Raw genomic sequence first — 24032 nt, 5'->3', positions numbered from 1 at the left:
AGAGTGTGAGTGTGTGCGAGTACGAGTGCGAGTGCGAGTGCGTGTGTGTGTGTGTGTGTGTGTGTGTGTGTGTGTGAGTGTGAGTGTGAGTGGGCGTGGGTGTGTGTGTGCTCCAGGAATCACCTCCTCCTTTCGTGCTGCCCAGACTGGCTGAACTCTCAGACTGAGAGCTGCTGGCCGCCTCTCCATCTGATCCACATTTCACCTGCTTCTCTTTCTCTGAAAACATAGGTTTAAAAGCAGAAATGTCAAGCTTGTATTGTTAATTTGCTTCCATTAAACAGTCACTAAAAACATGTTCTTTATTTGAGCTTTCAAAATTCTTTTAAGTCTAATCATTTTTTAAATCTTTCTTTTAGTGCAATAATTTTGCAAAAAAAACAAAGATACATAGAAAATGTTCTTCTTGAAACTTCAATTCAAATACTTTCAAATATATGCATATTTAAATGTTTAAATTTAAATGTTTCAAAATTTAAATTTAAAAAGTTTTTATAAAGAATGAGGTCAGCGAGTATAAATGTGCACCAGGTCCAGGAGAAACCAGCCCTAAATGTACATTTGAATATTTAACAGATGTAGCATAAAACTATGCCGTGGCCTTGATATCTGCCTGAATGAATGAAATGGAAATGAAACACCCTAAAACACGATCAAAGCACCGGATGCTCAAACAGCCTCCTTCATGAGGAAGTGTATATACTGCTCTCACATACTGTCTAGCGCTCTATGACTAAAGAGGGAAGTCAGGAGGGTGGTGAAGTTCTCAGTATCATAATGGTGTTTCTGGTTCTTCTCTTTTCTCTACTTGTGGATTATTGTGATGTTTTATCAACTTTTTGGACTCTCGTTCTGACGGCACCCATTCACTGCAGAGGATCCATTGCTGAGCAAGTGATGGAATGCTAAATTCCTCCAAATATGTTCTGATGAAGAAACAAACTCATTTACATCTTGGATGGCCTGTGGCTGAGTATATTTTCAGCAAATGTTCATTTTTGGGTGAACTCTTTCTTGAATTCACTTCTGAACATCAGAAGGTGGTGATTGGAATTACCAAACTTATAAAAACATGTTCTGCCTTTCCTTCCTTGCTCTCATCACATGTATCACTCTTGAATAAAAACATTTAACACAACGGGATGCACAGACAGCACTTTTCAGAGCCATCAAAACACAATGGAAATATAACTGTCAGTTGTTTATATTTTAGACCCTGCAGTAAAACCCAATGAGATGGAGAGAAAAGTCTGAGTTCTGCCAGATGAACAGATCCTGCAACAAACTGCCAGGTGCAGAGAGATGAAATGAGTAAATCTCTACAGGCCTCAGGACACACACACACACACACACACACACACACACACACACACACACACGCGCAGGCATGTTCAAACGCAGTAAATTACATATATGTTCTGCTGATCTGTACCACTGGACCTGCTCTATTCTCAATGCACAAAAATCTCTTTCTTGTCCTCCATCCCTGCATGAAATAAAGAAAATATACAGTCCCTTAAAAGCTCATTATTCTACAAGACAATGCCTTTTTAAAGTCATAAATACATAGTGACAGGATTGGGGGCGATATAGATTCAAAAACAGTAATATCTTGATATTTTCAGCCTTTTTGCAATATTCAAAATTCTCCAAAAATATGTGCTGTGAAACGGCTTTAAAAGAGTTTTTGTCGTTGTTGTTGCCAATTAAATTCAAAATGTATAATGCAAAAAGTAAACAGTAAAAAAAAAACATTTAATATTATTTTAAAAAGGAAGGATCAAAACAGATGAATCTCGATCATCAAAATTAACTAATAGTGTAAGTCTGAGGTGGAGCTATTGGCTAATATGACCAATGGCAGATGTAAGTGTTTCAGAAACCTGTTTGGAAACAGTCATTATTTTTGGACTTGTGTTTGGTGTCGCTAGTGGTGTGGAAATTACACACTTCAGCTTTAAGTAGGACACATGTGAATTTGTGCTCCACAGCCCATAACAAAGAGAGAAAGAGTCAGAAAGAATGATAAACAAGAGCTGTGCTGGGATGGCTGAAGTTGTGTATCGTACCTTCTTTAGCAGTCTGCCAAAACTCAAACGCCACACGGAAAGCCTGAGCCACCGTTAATGTCACCGCCTGAGCCTGAGACAGATGGAGAAAAAGGAAGAGAGGTGTCAGCGCCACATTTCTTGTCATGGATAGAAAGACAGCGCATTGGTTTCTGTCTCTCTCTCTCTCTCTCTCTCTCTCTCTCTCTCTCTCAGAGGAAGTGTGGTCTTAATGTATAATGCTATTTATAGACTGAAGGAAAGACAAGGAGTGTTTCTGACCCACAGACACATGAACACACACTCACCACTTTCCTCTTGGTGCAGAGGTACGCGTGACACTCCAGCGTTTCATTGCGTTGACTCTGAGCGATGTAGGCGAACACTTTATCATGCATCTTATCAGCCGTGCAGTATGATATCCTACAGACAACAAACAACATATGAGCAAAATCATTCTAAAGACAACCTATGTAAAAGTACAGTAAAAAGTTCCTGAACAGTTATTCTTTTGTACACTACCACTCAAAAGTCAATAAACATTTTTTTAAGAAATTAATACTTTTATTCAGCAAGGATGCATTAAATTTATCAACACTGACAGCAAAAATGTTACAGAAGTCTAATATTTCAAATAAATGCTGTTCTTTGAACTTTCTATTCTTTAAAAACTCCTGAAAAAATGTATTACGGTTTCCAGAAAAATACGAAGCAGCACAACTGTTTTCAACATTGATAATAATAATAATAATGTTTCTTGAGCAGCAAATCAGCATATTAGAATGATTTCTGAAGGATCATGTGACACTGAAGACTGGAGTAATGATGCTGAAAATTCAGCTTTGATCACAGGAATAAATTGCATTTTAAAATATATTAAAATAATACATTTTAAATATAGAAAACAATTTTAAAATAAAATAGAATATTAAAATAGAAAACAGTTATTTTAAATGGTTATATTATTGGCAGCGGCTATTTGCACTAAGTGAAAATAGCATATGTTCTTAGCGATAGATGCTATTTACACTAAGTACAAATAGCAATGGATTCTATTTACACTGTTAAAATAACATGATTTTCTGCTATTTATACTACTTATTGCAAATAGTGGCAATTATCTGCACCTCAGTATTATAGTACATTATAAAACAGTATGCAGTAATAATGTATCGAGTGTTTTAATTCAATAATATATCCATTTTAATTTTAAAATATAATTATATAATTTTAATTCAAATTATTAAATGGATGCCACCTTATTGGGACAATAAAGCCCTCCCTACGCCTATCTTAACCCTACCCGATACTTTATTTTCAACTTTTTGATTATTTCCTTCATTTTTATTGAAAATAAATACCTTACCGATGTGATATGAGATTTGAAAAGGGAGGGAGAAACGTTCGGTAAAAGGCGAACGCGTCAAAAAGACTACAGTACGTGCTTTACCATCTATACCACTGAAGCGGAGGACTGTCAGCCGTCTTTTATAGTGTTGACCATCCCTATCACACATTTGTGGGTGGAGCTAGTGTAAATAGCCTCTGCCAACAAGGCGGGCTATTTGCACTTAATGTAAATAGACACTCCGTATATTATTTCACAATATTATTGTGTTTACCATATTTTTAGTCAAATAAATGCATCCTTGGTGAGCAACATTAAAAAAAAATCTTTAAAAAAATTAAAATTAAAAAATACAGTCCCAAAACATTTTGAACTTTTAAACCTTTTTACGATACATACGTTGGTTTCAAATATCTGAGACCACTAGTGAAAATACTATTTTTCATTATGAGCATAATGAGTGAAAAGAGTATTTGGTCTGTTTTTTTTTTGCTGTAATTACAGCAGCACATGAACAAAACCTGCTGATTATGTTCTCCAGCATGATCTGAGATGTTTCAAAGAGCACCTTGAGCTTCATCAGGAGCATGAACTGGAAGTGAAGTAGTTCACATTATCAGTAACACATTTTTTCTTTCATTTGGTCAGTGACCTAAATCCTAAAACTTTCTGTTTATCTCCCAGTTTAAATGAAATCGGGGAAATAATCCCAGACGGTCTCAGATTGGTCTCTATCCAGCAAAACACACCCACTGTCCATTATCCACAGCTAAATCACTTCCACACACACTCGTGTATAACAAACCATCACGTCACCTCCTCTGAGATTTATAATAAAAAAATTTTAAAAAAACGTGTACAAGCAGTGCCGAGTCCTCCATATTCAACACTCCATCAGCAGTTTGACAGAAAGCTGACCCACCAAACCATAACACACACCCACACACACACACACAGAGAGACACGTGGGAGAGTTGGACTTTGACTGCATCGTCTCTGGCATCCTGTTGACATCATTGTAATGTGCAGTAAACTCATGAACTCCTCCAGTGCTGATTTCTCCCCTCTGCCCTAAGTGACACCTGGCTCAGCCTATCAGAGGCCTCACAGCAACAGGGGCGGGACTAATGATGGATGACCACCATCTGTCCTGTCTCACATTTAAAAATTCACACACATACTCTACTTACAGACACTTATGAAAACTTTCTCTGCCTCACACACACTTCTGTCTGATGAGGACCAGAGTAGTTTATCCTAATTAAAAAAAAAAAAAAAAAGTATTAGTAATTTCACAAAATTATTACATTAACATAGAATTTTTTTTTATTTTGTCTGCACACATTACATTAGAATTTGAGAGAAAATGTGCTTATTTGTCATGAAAATAATATCACAGTGCAAAAAATGTTAATGGATCTTCACAGGCTTCATTTTCATTTCTTCATTTTCATTTTCAGAACATATTTTCTGAGTTTTTTTTCTTTTTGATTTTAGGGTGAATTGAAACCTGGACCTGTTTTCATTAGAACTAGCCACATAATTGGAGCATTGCTGGTGTAATTGGTGTGGAGAGACCGGCTGGGCGACACCTCGCTCATGTTTATTCATCACACACACCACAGACGGCGTCTGAGCGCACTGAGCGTGTGCGAGCTTCCAATAATAGCTGCGGTCCCAGATGAGGGTCAGAGACACTAAAACAGATCGATAGAGGATCCTGACACAAACACCTCTCGCTCCCTCTGTCTGTATGAACAGAGTAATCTTCAGGTCGCACCGCTCGGAATGATGGATGGCAGGATTTCAGGGGGCAACAACAACTCCTTTCTTTTTTATTGCAAGAGAGATGGGGTAGACTATCGAAAACCAGTTCTCATTCAGAACTAGATCTGTTTTTAAGTCAATACTGTAACTGGTTTCTGATTTTCATGACAGTTGTTCCTTGAACGTCTCCATTCGTTCACATTTAAATTTAAATACACATATTCATATATATAATATAAATAAAAAATTGTATTGATACAATTTTTTTAACACACACACACACACACACACATATTCCATCCCTAGAGACAGACAGCACAGACAAATAAACTCACCTGTATATGGACACATTCTCTATTAGCTGGTTTGATACACTGTCGTAGAGAACAATCCCTCGAGGAGAAACCTTCAGCGTCACCTTCTGAAGCTTCTTCCCACCAGCTTTAGCCTGAGAGAGAGAGAGAGAAACAGAAAAAATGGCTTTATCAAGCAGTTCCTACTCAAGCCATCAGAGCCAATTTTGAAGGCTTTTACAAAAGAGCTTATTGTTTTTTTCAGCATCTTGTGCAATGAGCAGCATGTTTTAAAATATCTAAAATAAATAGAAAAAAAAAAATTTAAATAAATAAAATATAAATATTAGAAGGAAAAAAACATTAGTTACTTATTAGAAATGTTTAAACATTTCTAATGTTAAAATGTTAAAGCAAAATATAAATATTACATATTATAAAATGACAAAAGCACAAACAAAACTACTAACTAAAGTTAAAATAAAAACTGAAATGTCAAAATAAAGGTCAATTCAAAATATTGATAGATATTATAACAGTATATTATCAATCAATCAATTATGTTTATTTCGGTCCTTACAGATGACTTTTCACAAAAAATAAAAAATGCACATAATTTCCGAAAAAGGTGTAGGCAGAAGCCTTGCTTATTAAGCCTACACTTTATACATATTTAACCGATGTACGTCACTTTTCACTAGATTTGATAATACAAGATAAACAAAAGTTACATAATAAATTTCCCAAAATGTACATTCTTAATTACAAACATACATAACTACAGAAATACACATTCCATTACTTCAATATGTTAAATAATACTTACACAATTTATTGAGAATGTATCACACATTTGTGGGTGGAGCTAGTGTAAATAGCCTCTGCCAACAAGGCGGGCTATTTGCACTTAATGTAAATAGACACTCCGTATATTATTTCACAATATTATTGTGTTTACCATATTTTTAGTCAAATAAATGCATCCTTGGTGAGCAACATTAAAAAAAAATCTTTAAAAAAATTAAAATTAAAAAATACAGTCCCAAAACATTTTGAACTTTTAAACCTTTTTACGATACATACGTTGGTTTCAAATATCTGAGACCACTAGTGAAAATACTATTTTTCATTATGAGCATAATGAGTGAAAAGAGTATTTGGTCTGTTTTTTTTTTGCTGTAATTACAGCAGCACATGAACAAAACCTGCTGATTATGTTCTCCAGCATGATCTGAGATGTTTCAAAGAGCACCTTGAGCTTCATCAGGAGCATGAACTGGAAGTGAAGTAGTTCACATTATCAGTAACACATTTTTTCTTTCATTTGGTCAGTGACCTAAATCCTAAAACTTTCTGTTTATCTCCCAGTTTAAATGAAATCGGGGAAATAATCCCAGACGGTCTCAGATTGGTCTCTATCCAGCAAAACACACCCACTGTCCATTATCCACAGCTAAATCACTTCCACACACACTCGTGTATAACAAACCATCACGTCACCTCCTCTGAGATTTATAATAAAAAATTTTTAAAAAAACGTGTACAAGCAGTGCCGAGTCCTCCATATTCAACACTCCATCAGCAGTTTGACAGAAAGCTGACCCACCAAACCATAACACACACCCACACACACACACACAGAGAGACACGTGGGAGAGTTGGACTTTGACTGCATCGTCTCTGGCATCCTGTTGACATCATTGTAATGTGCAGTAAACTCATGAACTCCTCCAGTGCTGATTTCTCCCCTCTGCCCTAAGTGACACCTGGCTCAGCCTATCAGAGGCCTCACAGCAACAGGGGCGGGACTAATGATGGATGACCACCATCTGTCCTGTCTCACATTTAAAAATTCACACACATACTCTACTTACAGACACTTATGAAAACTTTCTCTGCCTCACACACACTTCTGTCTGATGAGGACCAGAGTAGTTTATCCTAATTAAAAAAAAAAAAAAAAAGTATAATACACTACTGGTCTAAAGTTTGGAATAATTAAGATTTTTTTTTAATGTTTTTTTTTTTTTTTTTTTTAAAGGTTGTATTTACTTAATTGAAAATACAGTAAAACAGTAATATTGTGAATTATTATTACAATTTTAAATAACTGTTTTCTATTTGAATATATATTTTAAAATGTAATTTATTGAGAATGAGTAATATAATTATTTAACACCATGTTTTTATACATTTTCTTAAAATTGCAAAGTGAATTACATAATTTTACACAATTTTTGCATAGATTTACCCCTTTGACAGATATACACCTATTTTTAGCATTAGTTCTTGCCCTTACTTTGTTTTAAACATATACATTCCTCTTAGTTTATTATGCTGACTTTCTCTTATTTTGAATGGGTGTATTAATATATAATAAGCAATACTAAAATAACACTGCATATAAGAAGTTGTTTAGAAAGAAATTCAATACAATTTACTAAATTAACATGACTAAATTACAGTCTTGGTCATATGAAATATGGAATACACTCTGATATCCTGAATAGAGAAAAAATCATATTATTAATCTTTAATAACCACAACAGAAAAGCAGTTTCATAAGCTATTGATTTGGTAACTGAAATGCACTAAACTACAACTCACTGATCTTAGTTCTGATATAACAAAAAAGTGTGAATTTTTATTTTTGAATAATAAAAATATTTTAAAGGAATCTAAAATACTTCATTTTACCTTTATCACCTTTATTCTACCTATATTAACTCAGGAAGTCTTTTTTTTTTTTTTGCTTCACTATTTGGCTGCAAGGAGGCTTTGCTGTTGACAGTCAAACAACTGCTTTTCAGCACCATTACTCCAGTCTTCAGTGTCACATGATCCTTCAGAAATCATTCTAATATGCTGATTTGCTGAATATATGTTTACATATATTTTGCTATATACCAATATTTTGTGGAGACCATGATACATACCATTCAAAAGTTAGGATTAAGATAAAAATTGAATTTTATTCAGCAAGAACACATTCAATTGATCAAAAGTGACAGTAAAGAACATTAATCAAAGAATCCTGAAAAAAAATGTATCACCGTTTCCACAAAAAGATTAAGCAGATTAAACATTCAACATTGATAATAACAAAAATCATAATTAATACCTGAGCACCAAACATATATACTTGGTCATATGAAATATGGAATACACTCTGATATCCTGAATAGAGAAAAAATCATATTATTAATCTTTAATAACCACAACAGAAAAGCAGTTTCATAAGCTATTGATTTGGTAACTGAAATGCACTAAACTACAACTCACTGATCTTAGTTCTGATATAACAAAAAAGTGTGAATTTTTATTTTTGAATAATAAAAATATTTTAAAGGAATCTAAAATACTTCATTTTACCTTTATCACCTTTATTCTACCTATATTAACTCAGGAAGTCTTTTTTTTTTTTTTGCTTCACTATTTGGCTGCAAGGAGGCTTTGCTGTTGACAGTCAAACAACTGCTAAACTAAAGGTAGCACTGTCATTTGTTACCTCATACATCATCTTCAGCAAGTCAATCAATCACATTTACAGTCAAAAGTAAGAGTTATCAAGTAGGAAAATTCCACATCTGGCTTTGAGTGGCTCTTAAACACACTTACAATGACTCACACACAGGCTGACACAGTCCGTTCGGTATGCAATTGATTTTTACTGCTGAATCGCAACAATCTGGAGTGTTTAATAACCTCAAAACAAGATTATATCATGACAGGATCTAGCCTGTTGAAACACACAGAACCACACCCAGAAACCCTGAGAGAGAGACACACACACACACACACCACTTGCAAAGCATAAGAGACACAATAGAGCAGTGCACATTAATTAAAGGTGTCAAACTCTACACTTTTTTTTTTTTTTGCATTTTTCCCTTACAATCTTAAAAAGAAAGTTTTTTTTTTTTATTGGCATTGATGGTTCCATGAAGAACCTTTAAAATCCATGGAACCTTCCAATTGCACAAAATGGTTTTTATTAGGGCTGCACGATAAATCGCATGCGATATGTAACGCGCATCTTATCAGTAAAGCCGGTTCTGTAATCAGCGGTAAATCTCCATCACCTGCGGGCTTTCACATTGAGCAGCATTAACTACACAGAGCCGTTGTTCACTGACGAGCTAAAACCACGTTCATATTCGCGCGATTTTTTGCGCAGCTCGTCAGTGAACAACGGCTCTGTGTAGTTAATGCTGCTCAATGTGAAAGCCCGCAGGTGATGGAGATTTACCGCTGATTACAGAACCAGCTTTACTGATAAGATGCGCATTAAATATAGCATGCGATTTATCGTGCAGCCCTAGTTTTTAATAGTAGAAAAAGGTTCTTTAGAGGATTAAAATGTTCTTCACACAAAGAAAAACGGTTATTTTAAGTACTGTTCAATGAAAGGAAACTCAAATGGCTCTTCTATGGCATCTTTGCAAAACCCCCCTTTTGGAACCTTTATTTTTCAGTGTATGGTAGTCTGGTTAAGATGACAGAAACTGAAACTCCTGGATCAATAAAGCATATTTTTAGGGCTGAAACGATTCCTCGAATACCTCGAGTAACTCGAATACAAAAAATCATAGTCCATTTACTGTAACAACACACGGAACACAGTGTTTCCCCACGGACCATTATTACTGACGCACAACCCGATAAACGCTGGACCAGACCATAGACTGTATAGACCAATTACCCACAACCTGCAAATTACCACAATAGATAAAAAACTAGATAAATAACTCCACCTGTGAGTCTCTGTCATCGGAAGCCTGCGTGTTGCCAGATGTTGAGGGGGTTCTTGCCATCATGGACCGCAAGATAGTGCTCGTTGGCTTAAAAGCAGGGCACCCTCCTGAATTCTTAAAACACTCTGAGGTGTGCACGAGCGCATTTATAATGTCTGTAATGAGCCGATTTCGTGTATGAATATAGAAACCCTATGATTACAACTACCATCATTTGAAGAGTCACAAAATTCTGAAATTATCGTACATTATGGGATTTTTTTAATTATTGATCGTACATCGTACAGAGGTCAAAACTATCGTACAAATACGATAATTATCGTACGTCTGGCAACACTGAGTGGGATAGTCTTACAGATCCGAAACAGGGATGACTTTTTTGTGGGCGGAGCCTATCTGGAGGCAGTCTATGGAGCCATGGAATAGAAGATTAAAAAAAAGGTCAATTTGATTTTATATTTCAAAATTCTGACTTTATTCTCGCAATTCCGAGATTATATCTCACAATTCTAATAAGGAAAAACAACTCGTCATTCTCTCTTTTCCCCTCGGCTCTTCTGACTTTTTTCCCTCAGATTTGACAAACTCACTATTTTATTTATATTATAAAGTCCAAATTAGGAGATATAAACTTGCATTTGCGAGAAAAATGAATAAATGTTATGTAAAAGTTAATAGTAATAGTAAGGTTTAAATAATATTTCATGCTGTAACTGTAGAGCTAATACAATACGTCCCCTATGAACAGCATATGTGAATATTATGTAGACCTATTGTTTAAATCAAATGTATGCTTTAAAAGCAGAGTAATCATAGCAGTTTTCATCCATAGTATGTCCATTTAAACGTCTGCGTTTAGCTTCAAATGGCGTCTTTGACGACAGCATTCTTTAAAAATTATTTGCATTCCGATCTTGACATCAAAAGGCACAAACATTTTTTTTTTCTTTTATTCCATGGATTTTACCCATTTACCTCCACTTGTTCCCAGTGTTTTTCTGCAACCACTATGCGCGCGCAGCTGCAAGTGACGTAACTGTGACGTCTACTCTGAATTGGTCTATAAAAACAGGGAGCAGACTTTAAAAAAAAAAAAAACGCTGGATATGGAATACTCGATTACTAAAATAATCGATAGCTACAGCCCTACATATTTTAGACCTCAGAAGAAAGTAGAATGACTACATTTTAAAAGGGCACAAGACCTTTGCCCTGTCATTCATTTCAGTCTTTCATTGGCTGGTGATGGTGTATGTTTTTCTTACTGTGGCAACGATTCTCTTGACAGCAGCGGCTGAGAGCTCTTCTCCTTTGGGTTCCTCCACCAGCGTCATGCCCAGATACTTCAGCTGAAAGACCATCCCCTCCAGCAGCGTCTCCCGCGTGTCTGTCCAGTTCTCTGGCAGCTCTGGAAAGACACACACGGGATTAACATGTAGGCATGATGCAAACATGGCCAAAAACATGGCAACACATGCTACCCACACAAACATGCTCCTTCAAATGGGTGAATCTCATGAAAACATGTCCATGCCACATTTCACTGCTAAATAAAACGAATGAAAAATAAGAAATTATATTTTGGCAGGTTTATTCGTTCAGATAATGACCGTGTGTGTGTGTGTGTGTTTCTGTGCTGATTTGTAGTGTATCAGGTGGTCAAATATATCAACAACATGTTTGAGAGTTGAGTAATTAATGATAAGAAGTTATATTTTACATACAGAAAATCAAGTTTGTTTTAGACCTTTAGGATCTTTGCATTACTTCCTGAAAATGAAACACTCAAAATTAAACAATTACCATATTGCATAATAAATTTTGGTATATTAATAATCATATAAAAACACACCAAATTAAACAATTATCATATTGCATAATATATTTGATATATATAATAATATAATAAAATATATATAATATATTTTAAAACTATTAGAGTAATATAACATTACTCTAAAAATTACTGTAATTTACTGTAACATTGAATAAATATACTGCAACACTTTTTGATTTATTTATATCTATTTGAGTAAACTATAGTGAAAATTAAATACATTCATAAAACATTGTGTATAGGGTGAAAGGGGGGGTTGACCAATATTTATTACAATATTTACATTTTAAAAACCTTTTAAACAACAATATTCACATTTTAAATGTAAACAACCATGTTTACACGTAAATTTGGGGAAGTCGTGGCCTAATGGTTAGAGAGTCGGACTCGTAACCCAAAGGTTGCGGGTTCGAGTCTCGTACCGGCAGGGATTGTAGGTGGGGGGAGTGAATGTACAGCACTCTCTCCACCTTCAATACCATGACTGAAGTGCCCTTGAGCAAGGCACCGAACCCCCAACTGCTCCCCTGGCGCCGCAGCATAAATGGCTGCCCACTGCTCCGGGTGTGTGTTCACAGTGTGTGTGTGTTCACTGCTGTGTGTGTGCACTTAGGATGGGATAAATGCAGAGCACTAATTCCTAGTATGGGTCACCATACTTGGCCACATATCACGTCACTTAAGGTATTTTAACAATTTTCTGTTTTGCATAAACTACTCAACTCTCAAACATGTTCTTGACATATTTGTGTGAATGCAAAAGAGCACAGAAACACTGAACATGCTCATTATCTGAACAAATAAGCATGTTAAATACTAAAGCAACTCAGTGAATAACAGGTGAAAACATCTGCATATGAAACACATCACACAATCCTTCATTAAAACACATAGTTTTCAATCAGGTCTTTCATCCACTGCTCTTTGATCCACACCTGCACAGGACAGGAACTCATGTCCACATTTACATGCAGCCTTATAATACTATTATGGCAGTACTGTGATTAAGTTGGAACTCATGTCAACACATAACTGTGTTCATATACATAATAACAGTAGCCATATCTTCACTCGGACTACAATGTGCTACACACACAAAAATGGGCTCTTCTTCAGCGGTTCTTTAGGGTGGTTGAAGGGAACCACTTTTACTGCTATTTAGCACCATTTTTGTTTAGAGTGTAGTGTTGCATGCATGAGTTTCAAAACATGGCAGAACTTTTGGAGTTTATGCTTATAGCTTTATGATCATATGTTTTATTTATCGGATTGATCATAAACACCTGAAAGGAGATGTTATAGACATTTCTGACAAAGTGAAAACCGGTTGCAGGACAAAAAAGCAGCAGAAATGAACAGACCTTCTGCATTTAAAAAGAACATTTTGTGTTTAGCACACGTTTCAAAAAGCAGTAAAAAAAAAATCAAATTTCTTTGTGAATAATCAAACCAATGGCAAATAGCATGTAAATGGAACTGAAGAGAACACGTTGTAACATTTCGCTCAATGCGGTGTCATTCACAATAATCAGACTATTGGTGTATAATATGTCACTGAACACACACACATACACCCCCATACTGCCCTGATCTCATACAAAGAAATGAATGAATGTGTGTTTAACCCCACATCAGCGCTGGCCTGTGTCAAAGGTCAAGGTCAGGGGTAAAGGACGCACATGAAATAGACATTTATCTGCTCCCCTCCACCGCATCTCCATTATATTACAACCTTGCTTAATCCATCTCAGCATGACAGAGAGCCAGCCAGAAAGAAAAGAAAGCAGGAAAGCATGAAAGCAAGATATAAGGAATCTGAAAAAAATAAAATTATAAAAGAACAATGAAAGAACCAAAAAAAGAAACAAATGACAAATAAATAAACAAAAGATGCAAAGAATTAAACCAACAAAAGGATGAACAAAAGAAACAAACAATCAGGAAAATGAACTAAAGAAAGAAACAAAGAATAAGCAAACAAATGAATGAAAGAGAAAATTAAATGTGACATGTTAATTCAATCTACAAGAAAACTTCATTTGTTGTGAAAGAAAGCAAGAAACAAAGAAAAAAATCATTAAGGAACAATGAAATAACTAAAAACAATGAACAAACAAACTAAAATTGAAGAAAAAAACAAACATATTGAACAAAAGTAATGAAACAGAGTAAAAGAAAAACAAATACACAAGCCAACAAAAACAAACAAAAGGAAGAACAAAAAGAAAGAAAGATAAAACAAAAGAACTAAAAAATAAACTATAAACAAATCTAAAATTCAGAACAAAGGAGTAAAAAGGAAAAACAATGAACAAAAAGCCAAGAAACAGAACAAAATAAAACAAACAAACAAATGAAACAACTAAAGAAACAAAGAATAAACAAACAATTGAAAGAGAAAGCGATATGTGACTGTGATATGTGTTAATTCAATTCTGTGTGAAAATGCTTCATTTTTGTGGCATTCTGTTTTTGTGACATTCTGGTTTGAACTATGAATATGTTAGTCAAGAGTTTGAGTGTGCATGAAATGAAAATGGATATTGATTATTGCAGATTTCATGAATCATTCATGGGTCTTTGGCTGACAGGTGGTCTCTGAAACCCCCGTCAGAGATCAAATGACAACGTCACCCCATCGTTCTGCCTATGGAAGCTAATTTTAATCCCCAAGACCTTCACAATCACTCTTCCCCACTGTGACAGATCAATGACATGAAATATATTCACATCAAAACACTACGGTTAGCAGGTCTCATCAGAGCTCTGCTGTTCATGGGGTAAAGTGGGGTTTGTAACGGTGTAAATGAAGTCGACGCCTCTGATGAAGCTCATTAAGAGTGTTTGTGTAAGCATGAGTGCCATCCGTCTCCATCAGACACAGACTGATGCTCTCATTGTGTGACAGACGTTACTTTAACCCTCAATTAAGCTTAATTATTTAACATAATTGAAGGACATTCATAGATTTAACAGTATTTCATGCCTCACTGAGATCTGAATGGGTTAATTTCTAACTTGTGTCAGCCCTCAGGCCGTTCACTGACACTATGAAGTATTTTGTACACAAAAATGGCAAGCGATGGCTAAAATCGTCAGTCAAAATCTGAATGGCTGACATATAATGTCTGATTTTTTTTTTTTAATCAGTCTGCCTGGAAACAAAGCTGTGTTTACAGGGTGCCATGCACTTATGAAAATGAAATAATCACTTTGATTTGTCAGCATTGGTGAGGTTAGTGGCGTCAAATCTCTGAACTATATTTAGAGTTTTGTTTTGAAGTGCTTAGTTTATTTAACAAAATTTCCATAAATTTCCATGAGCATATACTGTAAAAAAAAAAAATTATAAATAAAAATTGAGATGTAAATAAAACAAAGATTATCTGAGTAAGTTTTACAAGAAAATAGTATTTCAGTCCTTCTACTTTTCAACTAAATTTCATGTTTAATTCAATGCGTTATTTGCCATTTCTCTTATTATTTGTTAACTTTACTAAGTGAAAATTGCTTCAAGGTAATTCTGCTTTGTTTTTGATTTATGTCTGATTTAGTTTATGTTTTATTTAGTTGAGCCACTTTTAGTAAAACAAAAATTCAGATGACAAACATATAATAATTTCTGTTCTATATTTTTCATATTACTATTTTTTTATTAATATAGTTTATTATTGTTTATTATTATTATAATGTGACCCTGGACCACAAAACCAGTCACAAGGGTCAATTTTTCGAAATTGAGATTTATACATCATCTGAAAGCTGAATAAATAAGCTTTCCATTGATGTATGGTTTGTTAGGATCGGACAATATTCGGCCGAGATACAACTATTTGAAAATCTGGAATCTGAGGGTGCAAAAAAATCTAAATATTGAGAAAATCACCTTTAAAGTTGTCCAAATGAAGTTCTTAGCAATGCATATTACTAATCAAAAATTAAGTTTTGATATATTTACAGTAGGAAATTTACAAAATATCTTCATGGAACATGATCTTTACTTAATATCCTAATGATTTTTGGCATAAAAGAAAAATCTATAATTTTGACCCATACAATGTATTTTTGGCTATTGCTACAAATATACCCCAGTGACTTAAGACTGCTTTTGTGCTCCAGGGTCACAAATATTGTAGTTTCTGCTCACCACTATATATACACCACTATAAGTTTACCCAACTATGACGACTCTAGCTTCTGAGAACCCTGGAAATTAAACCCTATTTAACTGAATTAAATCAACACTGAACAGACTCGAGCTAATGTTTGATTTAGTTGAGCCAAATCTTTCGGCTTTTGTTTCATAATTTATGAATTTTGCAACATTAACACTGCTATTTTTTGTGATTGGTGAGGGTCGTCCTGCTCCACTGAACTTCAAAGAGTGTAAGGAATCAGAGCACATCACACACAGACACACCCAGCAGTGCCAGAGATGACAAACCGCGAGTGTGTGTGAACGACACAGAGCTGCTAGACTAATGTTTGATTTAGTTGAGCCAAATCTTTCGGCTTTTGTTTCATAATTTATGAATTTTGCAACATTAACACTGCTATTTTTTCTGTATTGTATTGTGCTCTATAAGTAAAAGTGACTTGGCTTGACTTGACTAAGCCAGACCTTCTTCGATCCCGTCTCAAATGCCGCCCTCTCAACCCTTGCTGTACTCCTCTGTGTCGACTTCAGTGACATAAGCAAGTGAAGACCAAGGGGGCAACAGTCAGAAAGTTATAAAAGCATACTTTCATACAGAATAACTGGATAGCTGAATTATTCTGCAGTGTGTTAGTCACACACAGTCAATAGTGATCCATCAGCCCTGTGTGTAAAGTATTGCGGCCTGTAGCATACTGGGATGCCTGCTGGAGGACACAGGCGTGTTGTGATTGGTGAGGGTCGTCCTGCTCCACTGAACTTCGAAGAGTGTAAGGAATCAGAGCACATCACACACAGACACACCCAGCAGTGCCAGAGACGCGCATTAAATATCGCATGCGATTTATCGTGCAGCCCTATTTCCCACTGACCGGATCCACACACACTCTGCAGCCTTCTGGAACAATCAGAGGGACAGGACAGCAGTGATATATCATCATTAAAGGAAATGAACAAGATAGAAACCCTCAAACTGTTGATAGGAAAGAGGAAAGGCAGAGGAGAGCGAGGAACAAGAGATGAAGTGGAGAGAGAGAGAGATCTGAAGGGTGGAGTAGAGAGGAAACAGAAGTGAGATTAAAGAAATCACATCTGCCATGTTTACAGCTCCACTCATAAACAACCTTCAAAGGGAATATTGGCCCAAGATCTGCTGCACGTTTGTGTTTGGATGCATCTGCTAAAGTAACTGACTAATATTTCATAAAGCATCATCTCAAATATTGCCTCATACCCAACACGTTCATTAATACACAGCGGTCGGATAAACCGCAAACACACCAGAGGAATGAGAGAGAAGCGTTTCACACTACAGCAGGGGTATCTTGGGTAATGTTTACAATGATTTAAATGCACTTTTCATTTGGCCTTTTAAGTTTCCTAAAAAGCGTGTCATTAGTCGGGTTTTGTATTCCATCAGTACCAAAAACAGAATCAAAATTAGAATCAATCAAAATCACTCATAAATATTCACAGAAGTCTTTGTGTGGCATCTTTATATATTTAAAGGTTTACTCACATCTATGAAAGTAAAAATTGCTGTTCAATACTTTGTATTGATATATTAGTGCATACACACTAAAAAATGCTGGGTTAAAAAGGGACAAACCCAGCTATTGGGTTGTTTTGAACCCAGCGGTTGGGTTGTTTTGACCCAGTGGTTGGGTTGTTTTGAACCCAGCTATTGGTTGTTTTGAACCCAGTGGTTGGGTTGTTTTGAACCCAGCTATTGGGTTGTTTTAACCCAGTGGTTGGGTTGTTTTGAACCCAGCTCTTGGGTTGTTTTAACCCAGTGGTTGGGTTGTTTTGAACCAGCGGTTGGGTTGTTTTAACCCAGTGGTTGGGTTGTTTTGAACCCAGCTATTGGGTTGTTTTAACCCAGTGGTTGGGTTGTTTTGAACCCAGCTATTGGATTGTTTTGACCCAGTGGTTGGGTTGTTTTGAACCCAGCGGTTGGGTTGTTTTGAACCCAACCGCTGGGTCAAAACAACCCAATAGCTGGGTTTGTCCCTTTTTAACCCAGCATTTTTTAGAGTGTAGAATAATGGAAATCATAAAATTGTTAATTTAGTAAAAAAAAAAGAGAAAAAAATGGGGGGGAAACAGGGTGGAAAACCAAAAAAAAATTCCAAAGCAAGTAAGCAACCATCTACAACACCTAATGTTTTCTCAGAAAATGTAAATAATTAAATACATAAGCAAATAAAGAAATAAAAATGTGCTATTTACTTTTTTTAAAATAAACAAATATACGCTTCTTAGTATTTAAAAAAATAATATGTACTTTCTAAAAAAATAAATAAAATATACTTTGTAATTTTAAAATAATTAGTTAAATATTTTTAAATAAATTAAAAAATAAATATGCACTGTTTATTATTTTTAAATAAATAAATAAACATATTACCCCTCGTTTCAGTGTAATTAGCTATTTCTTTTAGTAACTTGCAGTTTAGTGAACTACTACTTTTTCAAAAGAGTTACTTGACTGTAGTTTAGCTACTGTAAATGATGCAGTTTGTAGCGTGGAATGCTATGGTTTCAAAGAAGCGCTCTGAAACAGCTGAAGAGCGTGAGTGTCAGCTGAGGTTACAGTATCTGCGCAGGGTGTAAACACTGCTGGAAATGTGGGTCAGTACTAGATAACATCTACACAAGAATTTCACTCCCATCCTCAAACCAGCAGCTCATGTTAAACACTGAAACACTGAAACCCTGACAGTACTCGAGTTACTTCATATCAGCCGCTCATTATCACAAAATAAACAGAAACCTCGGAACAAAACGCATATGAATGTGTGGCTTTATCTAAGTATAATTTATATACTTTTATAGTTTTGAATTATATTTTATTGTTAGATTTTCTGTTTTCAAGATTTTTAAGTTATAGATATAATTAAGATTTTTAATGTTTTTGAAAAAGTCTCTTATGTTCTCCAAGGCTGCATTTATTTGATCAAAAATACCATAAAAACAGTAATATTGTGAAATATTATTACAATTTAAAGTAATTGTTTTCTATTTGAATATATCGTAAATTGTCATTTATTGCTGTGATCAAAGCTGAATTTTCAGCATCATTACTCCAGTCTTCAGTGTCACATGATCCTTCAGAAATCATTCTAATATGCTGATGTTTATTAATGTTGAAAACAGTTTTTGTGGCTTAATATATATATATAATTTTTTTTTTTTTTAAACCGTGATACACTACCATTCTAAATTAGCAGTTAGTAATTAGTAAGTATGATTTAAAAAAAAAAAAAACTTACTTTTTTTTTTTTTTTTACCTTTTGGTCACTAGTGTAGTTTTTGTTTTAGATATTAGTTAGTTTTAAGTTATTTTAGTATTTAACTAAACAAAAATGAGAAATACTGCCTTGACAACTAGCTGAAATAAAACGAGTGTAGGTTTTTATTTTATTTTTATTTTTTTTTCAGTTAATATTTATTTTTTTCAACTAATGAACATGTTTTTTATGGTTTTAGTTTTAGTTATAATAATAACCCTGCTTCAGAGGACGTGAGCAAACAATATCAAAATGCTTTTTAAAAGGAAAAACATTGGATATAGTAAAAATATTCCCAATATATTGGAATATAATCCAATTCCAGAACACCTGAGCGAGATTGAGCAGGAAGATTTAGGAACAGATATCTCTGATTTGGGTAGGATGATGCACAGGAATGAGACAAAGACTTCAGCAATTTAAGATACTACTGTACACAGTCTTCACCATCCAAACGAAAGCCAGGCTGCGATCAATCCAGACAAACGCCTGCTTCGCTGGCACACCTTCTGGAAGTGTCCTAACATTTCTAATTACTGCCTCGCAATTTATCAGTCATTCTCTGGAAGGCCATTAAACTCCGATCCAGTTGGCAGCTATCTCTGGTGTTAATGTAGTGCTATCAAATAATCTATACAATATGACTGCATCTCTTACACTCTTGGCACGAAGAGCTGTGTTGCTTAACTGGAAGTCAAAAGAAGAAGAAAACACCCACTTTTTCTGCTTTGTCTGCATCAGTCCGTTATATTATTATTTGCCAAAGAAGCCAGAAGGCTTCAAAAATCCCATCTGAAATATGTTTGTACGGTTGGTTTTATAGCTGACAGAATGAAGCATGTGCAGGTACATCACGAGCGAGTCCACGTTCAGCAGGAACTAGCTGATGAAACCAGCAGAAAGCCCAGTGATAAGACTTTTCCCCCAGCTGTCGGTCACAGAGACCCCGGAGCTATTCACATCTCTCTAGGAAAACTCCTCGTGTCCTGTTCACTAGATTGGATGGGATTGGGCCTCTAAATGAGGGGGCTGTTGGGAGATGTTGTTAGCAGGAGCGTCTCAGGCTCAGTCGGGACACTCAATAGACAATTCAAATCAGGTTGCACAGAGGAAGCAATGTCTGATTCGTGAACAAATTGTTCAGGGCTGCATTTCCCAAAAGCATTTTAAGCTTAAGTAGATTGTAGCAGCGTCATTTTAGTATTATTTTTTATACTTTTATAGTATTTATTTATTTTCAATTAACGTTTATTTCTTTATTTTTAGTTTACGTTTTAGTCATTTTGTTATGTACTTTTGTCATTTTTACTTTTTTGGGGGATTTTATTAAATAATTCTATTTATTTTTATTTAGTACTATATTATTGTAGTAAATTAGTACTTCAACCTAAACCTCATCGTACTTCAGATAAATAAAAAAAATAATAATAAAAACAATTTTCTTTTAAGTATTTAATCTAATGTTTATATTTTATTTTATTTCAGCTTTATTTCAATTAACCGAAAATCATTTGTAATAGTTTTCGTTAAAGTTTCAGTCCATTTCTCACACACATTTACTGTATGCCAAATTCTGTTTTTCACTTTCCAATTTTTTATGATTCCCATTTTAATAGTTTATTACAAATAAAAAAATAAAAACATGTCCCAATTGAATTCATAGAACAATAATTTAATGATTTATTAACAATTGATACAGCCCTATCGTTTGTTTTATTTATTTATTTATTTATTTTTTTTTCAGAAATTGTGTGTTATCTGTATTAATTGTTCTGGATTTATGATTTCATACAAATTTATTATCAAAATGTAGGTAAGCAAATGAGGGCATAAAACAATATCAATTTAATTCATCTTTTAAAATGTAATTAAATGACAATGTAACAGTTGCTTTTATGTTTTGACAAACAAAAAACTGCACAACTTACTGTTAAAATTAAAACATGGAAGAACAACTATGATATTCCTTGAAAAAAATAACACACTATTATTATTAATTTTATCATCATTACATTTTATTCATTTATTATCATTAATATTACTTTGACAAATACATTCTACAGTACAATAGTAATATATTTTAATCATAATTTTTTCAAGTTACCTTTTTATTTTATTTTTATTTATTTATTTTGATGGGAAGAACTTTGCGTTTCTGTATGCATTTGTGTTTCTCACACAGATCTATCGTTTGGCTTCAGAAAATTTGGAAAATAGTGCAGTGAGTCTTATGTACCACTTTTACAATGCTTTTTATGATTCATTATTTGCAATTTGGCCAGAAGAAGACATCTCAGAAGAAACAGCCTTCATCTATAATGCCTTAAAATGCTCCCTACATAGGCAGCTCACTAGGTTTTGAAACAGAGCCGCTGATCTCATTTCCAGGGTCAGGCCGTTTCTCGAATGCAGAGACGAGTCATTTCATTCAAGGCCGCTGTTTACATAAAGCTCTGAGTCAGTTTCCTGTGAGCATCTCAGATGACACTGTAATCACTGACATGTAATCATGTTCCCTACGGTCTGCACAGACCCATCCATAAAGCACCACCAGCGGCTTCTTGAGGATACGGCCTCAATGTCAGTCCCAGAGCTGCTGAATCAACATGCTGACTGTCTGAGGTTTGCTCTGATTACAGCTCTCGCAGCGTGAGCTCAGGTTTTCTCCTGAACGACAGCTGAAAATAGCACTTAGATGGAGACACGCTCCAGACTGTAAAAAGAGATTTACACGCACTCAAGGAGTGTTTGAGAAAACCTGTGTGAAAATTCATGTTATTATATTTACATTGTGACACTGGAGGTGCAGAAATTATACACCGACTACTAAAATACTAAAAATGATTTTTCCAAGTTGGAAATAAAAGCTAAGATTATTATTTTAGTATTATTTCACATTTTTTTCACATTAAATTCAATGTGTTACTTGCAGTTTCACAATATGAATATTTTTCAGTATTTAATTATTTGTGAAATTTATTAGCAATTTCTGAGTAAAAATTGTTTCAATGTAAATCCTACACCATTTTTTTCAGTATAGGAATATTTTGGGGTTCAATACAAGTTCAAATGCTTAATCTGCAGCATAATGTTGATTACCATAGTAAATTATTTTGTCCCTTATTTTCTTTAAAAAATATAAATAAATAAATAAATAAATAAAGAGAAATAATTTGAGGTTACAATAGCTATGTTTCCATCACCCTATTTCAATGCGCATTCTGAAGTATCGCATGAGAAACGAGTGACGGAAACGCCAAATTTCGAATAAAAATCCCTTTATTCGCAAAAAAGTGTTTACGCTCGCTTGAGGTGGTTTTTGACTTGTGCAAAAAAGGGTTGATGCGAATAATGGGAGATGCAAATGCATTTTGCGAATCAAAAAGTCATGTGACTTTGCGCTATGGGACGGCAAAACCTGACTAACCAGCGGACCGAACTCATTCCACAGCAGCTGAAATGTTGCTATGGTCATTCGGAAATGCACGAGCAAAGTCTGTCATCAAAGTATTTCTGTATAATTGCCTCCCAGAAATGTCTTACACGACTGCGTTCCCAAACAGCAGCATCCACCTCCGAAAGCAATGACCGCAATCATTGTGTTGCGTCTGCTCGCTCTAAGGCACAAGTAATTTATTATAAATTAAAATTATTATATTCTCCTACTTTTCTTAGTGATTTATAGTGCAAGTTTATCAGGAAGTGATGATTTTGTTCTCTTTTACTTGTTGGATGGACGCGATGCTTGTTGGTACTTTTAAGGGTACCGACCGAATTGCATCGGTACTACCGAGTACCGATTCACGTTAAATCAATCGGTGCCAAATTTCGGTACCTGAGAACGCATCTGGGCTCATACGCTACAGAGAGAGAAACAGAAACCCTGTGACATGGTGTCACCGCTGCAACTCGTCCAAACAACACACAGGGCAAACCAAAATGTTGTGAAGTGTGGTTACATTTCTAGGGCCATATGGTTTCTGAGAAAACTCGGACGGGATCGCGGAGTCCATTCATAAAAACGTAATTTACTTTATAGCACGGAATGCCACAGAATTCGTCAATTTTGGACGAATAAATCAAAAGTAGCCACTGCCACTTAATTCGAATCGCGATATGAACTAGTGTCTGTGAATATTAAAATGCAAAAAGACGGTTTAAATATGAATCCTGCATGTTCCGCTTGCCTCTGTATGTATGAATGGCAGAAACGCGGTTTTGTTTACTACACAGATACTGAAGCACGCGTGACGCTCGTGGTGATTTTCGGCCTCTACGTCTAACTAGAGGATGGCATGAACACAAAAACTTAATCTCCAGAGCTGCTGTGAGAGTCACTTCGCGAGAATTTTACCGTTTCATTTGAGAAAACTAGCATCATCATACTGTATACACACAGAAACTTCATGGCAACCTGTCAAAATAAAAGTACGGTTTAACATGTAACAGAAATATATTACTCTTGTATTACTTTTGTACAATATAATGTACATCTTTAAATATTCCATTTTCTATCAAATTTAAATAAAACAATTAAAT

General features: G+C 34.9%; 1 protein-coding gene across 5 annotated transcripts in view; it reads right to left on the bottom strand.

The window, feature by feature from the left end:
• LOC107667965 (low density lipoprotein receptor adapter protein 1-B-like) overlaps window positions 1–24032 on the bottom strand; it is a 53479-nt gene that overhangs the window by 12654 nt on the left and 16793 nt on the right. For all 5 annotated transcript variants that reach the window (XM_016459694.1, XM_016459697.1, XM_016459695.1 and 2 more), the window contains 5 exons: window positions 11476–11618; window positions 5499–5611; window positions 2357–2471; window positions 2070–2142; window positions 124–219 (listed from right to left, as the gene is read on the bottom strand). In XM_016459694.1, the coding sequence (XP_016315180.1) occupies window positions 124–219; window positions 2070–2142; window positions 2357–2471; window positions 5499–5611; window positions 11476–11618 (540 nt within the window). The remainder of the gene's footprint in view (window positions 1–123; window positions 220–2069; window positions 2143–2356; window positions 2472–5498; window positions 5612–11475; window positions 11619–24032) is intronic.

Source organism: Sinocyclocheilus anshuiensis, unplaced genomic scaffold, assembly GCF_001515605.1.
Source record: "Sinocyclocheilus anshuiensis isolate Anshui unplaced genomic scaffold, SAMN03320099.WGS_v1.1 scaffold2229, whole genome shotgun sequence".
Classification (NCBI taxonomy): domain Eukaryota; kingdom Metazoa; phylum Chordata; class Actinopteri; order Cypriniformes; family Cyprinidae; genus Sinocyclocheilus; species Sinocyclocheilus anshuiensis.
Note: the sequence above shows the minus strand (reverse complement) of the source record. Positions and strands in the feature narration are given on the sequence as shown.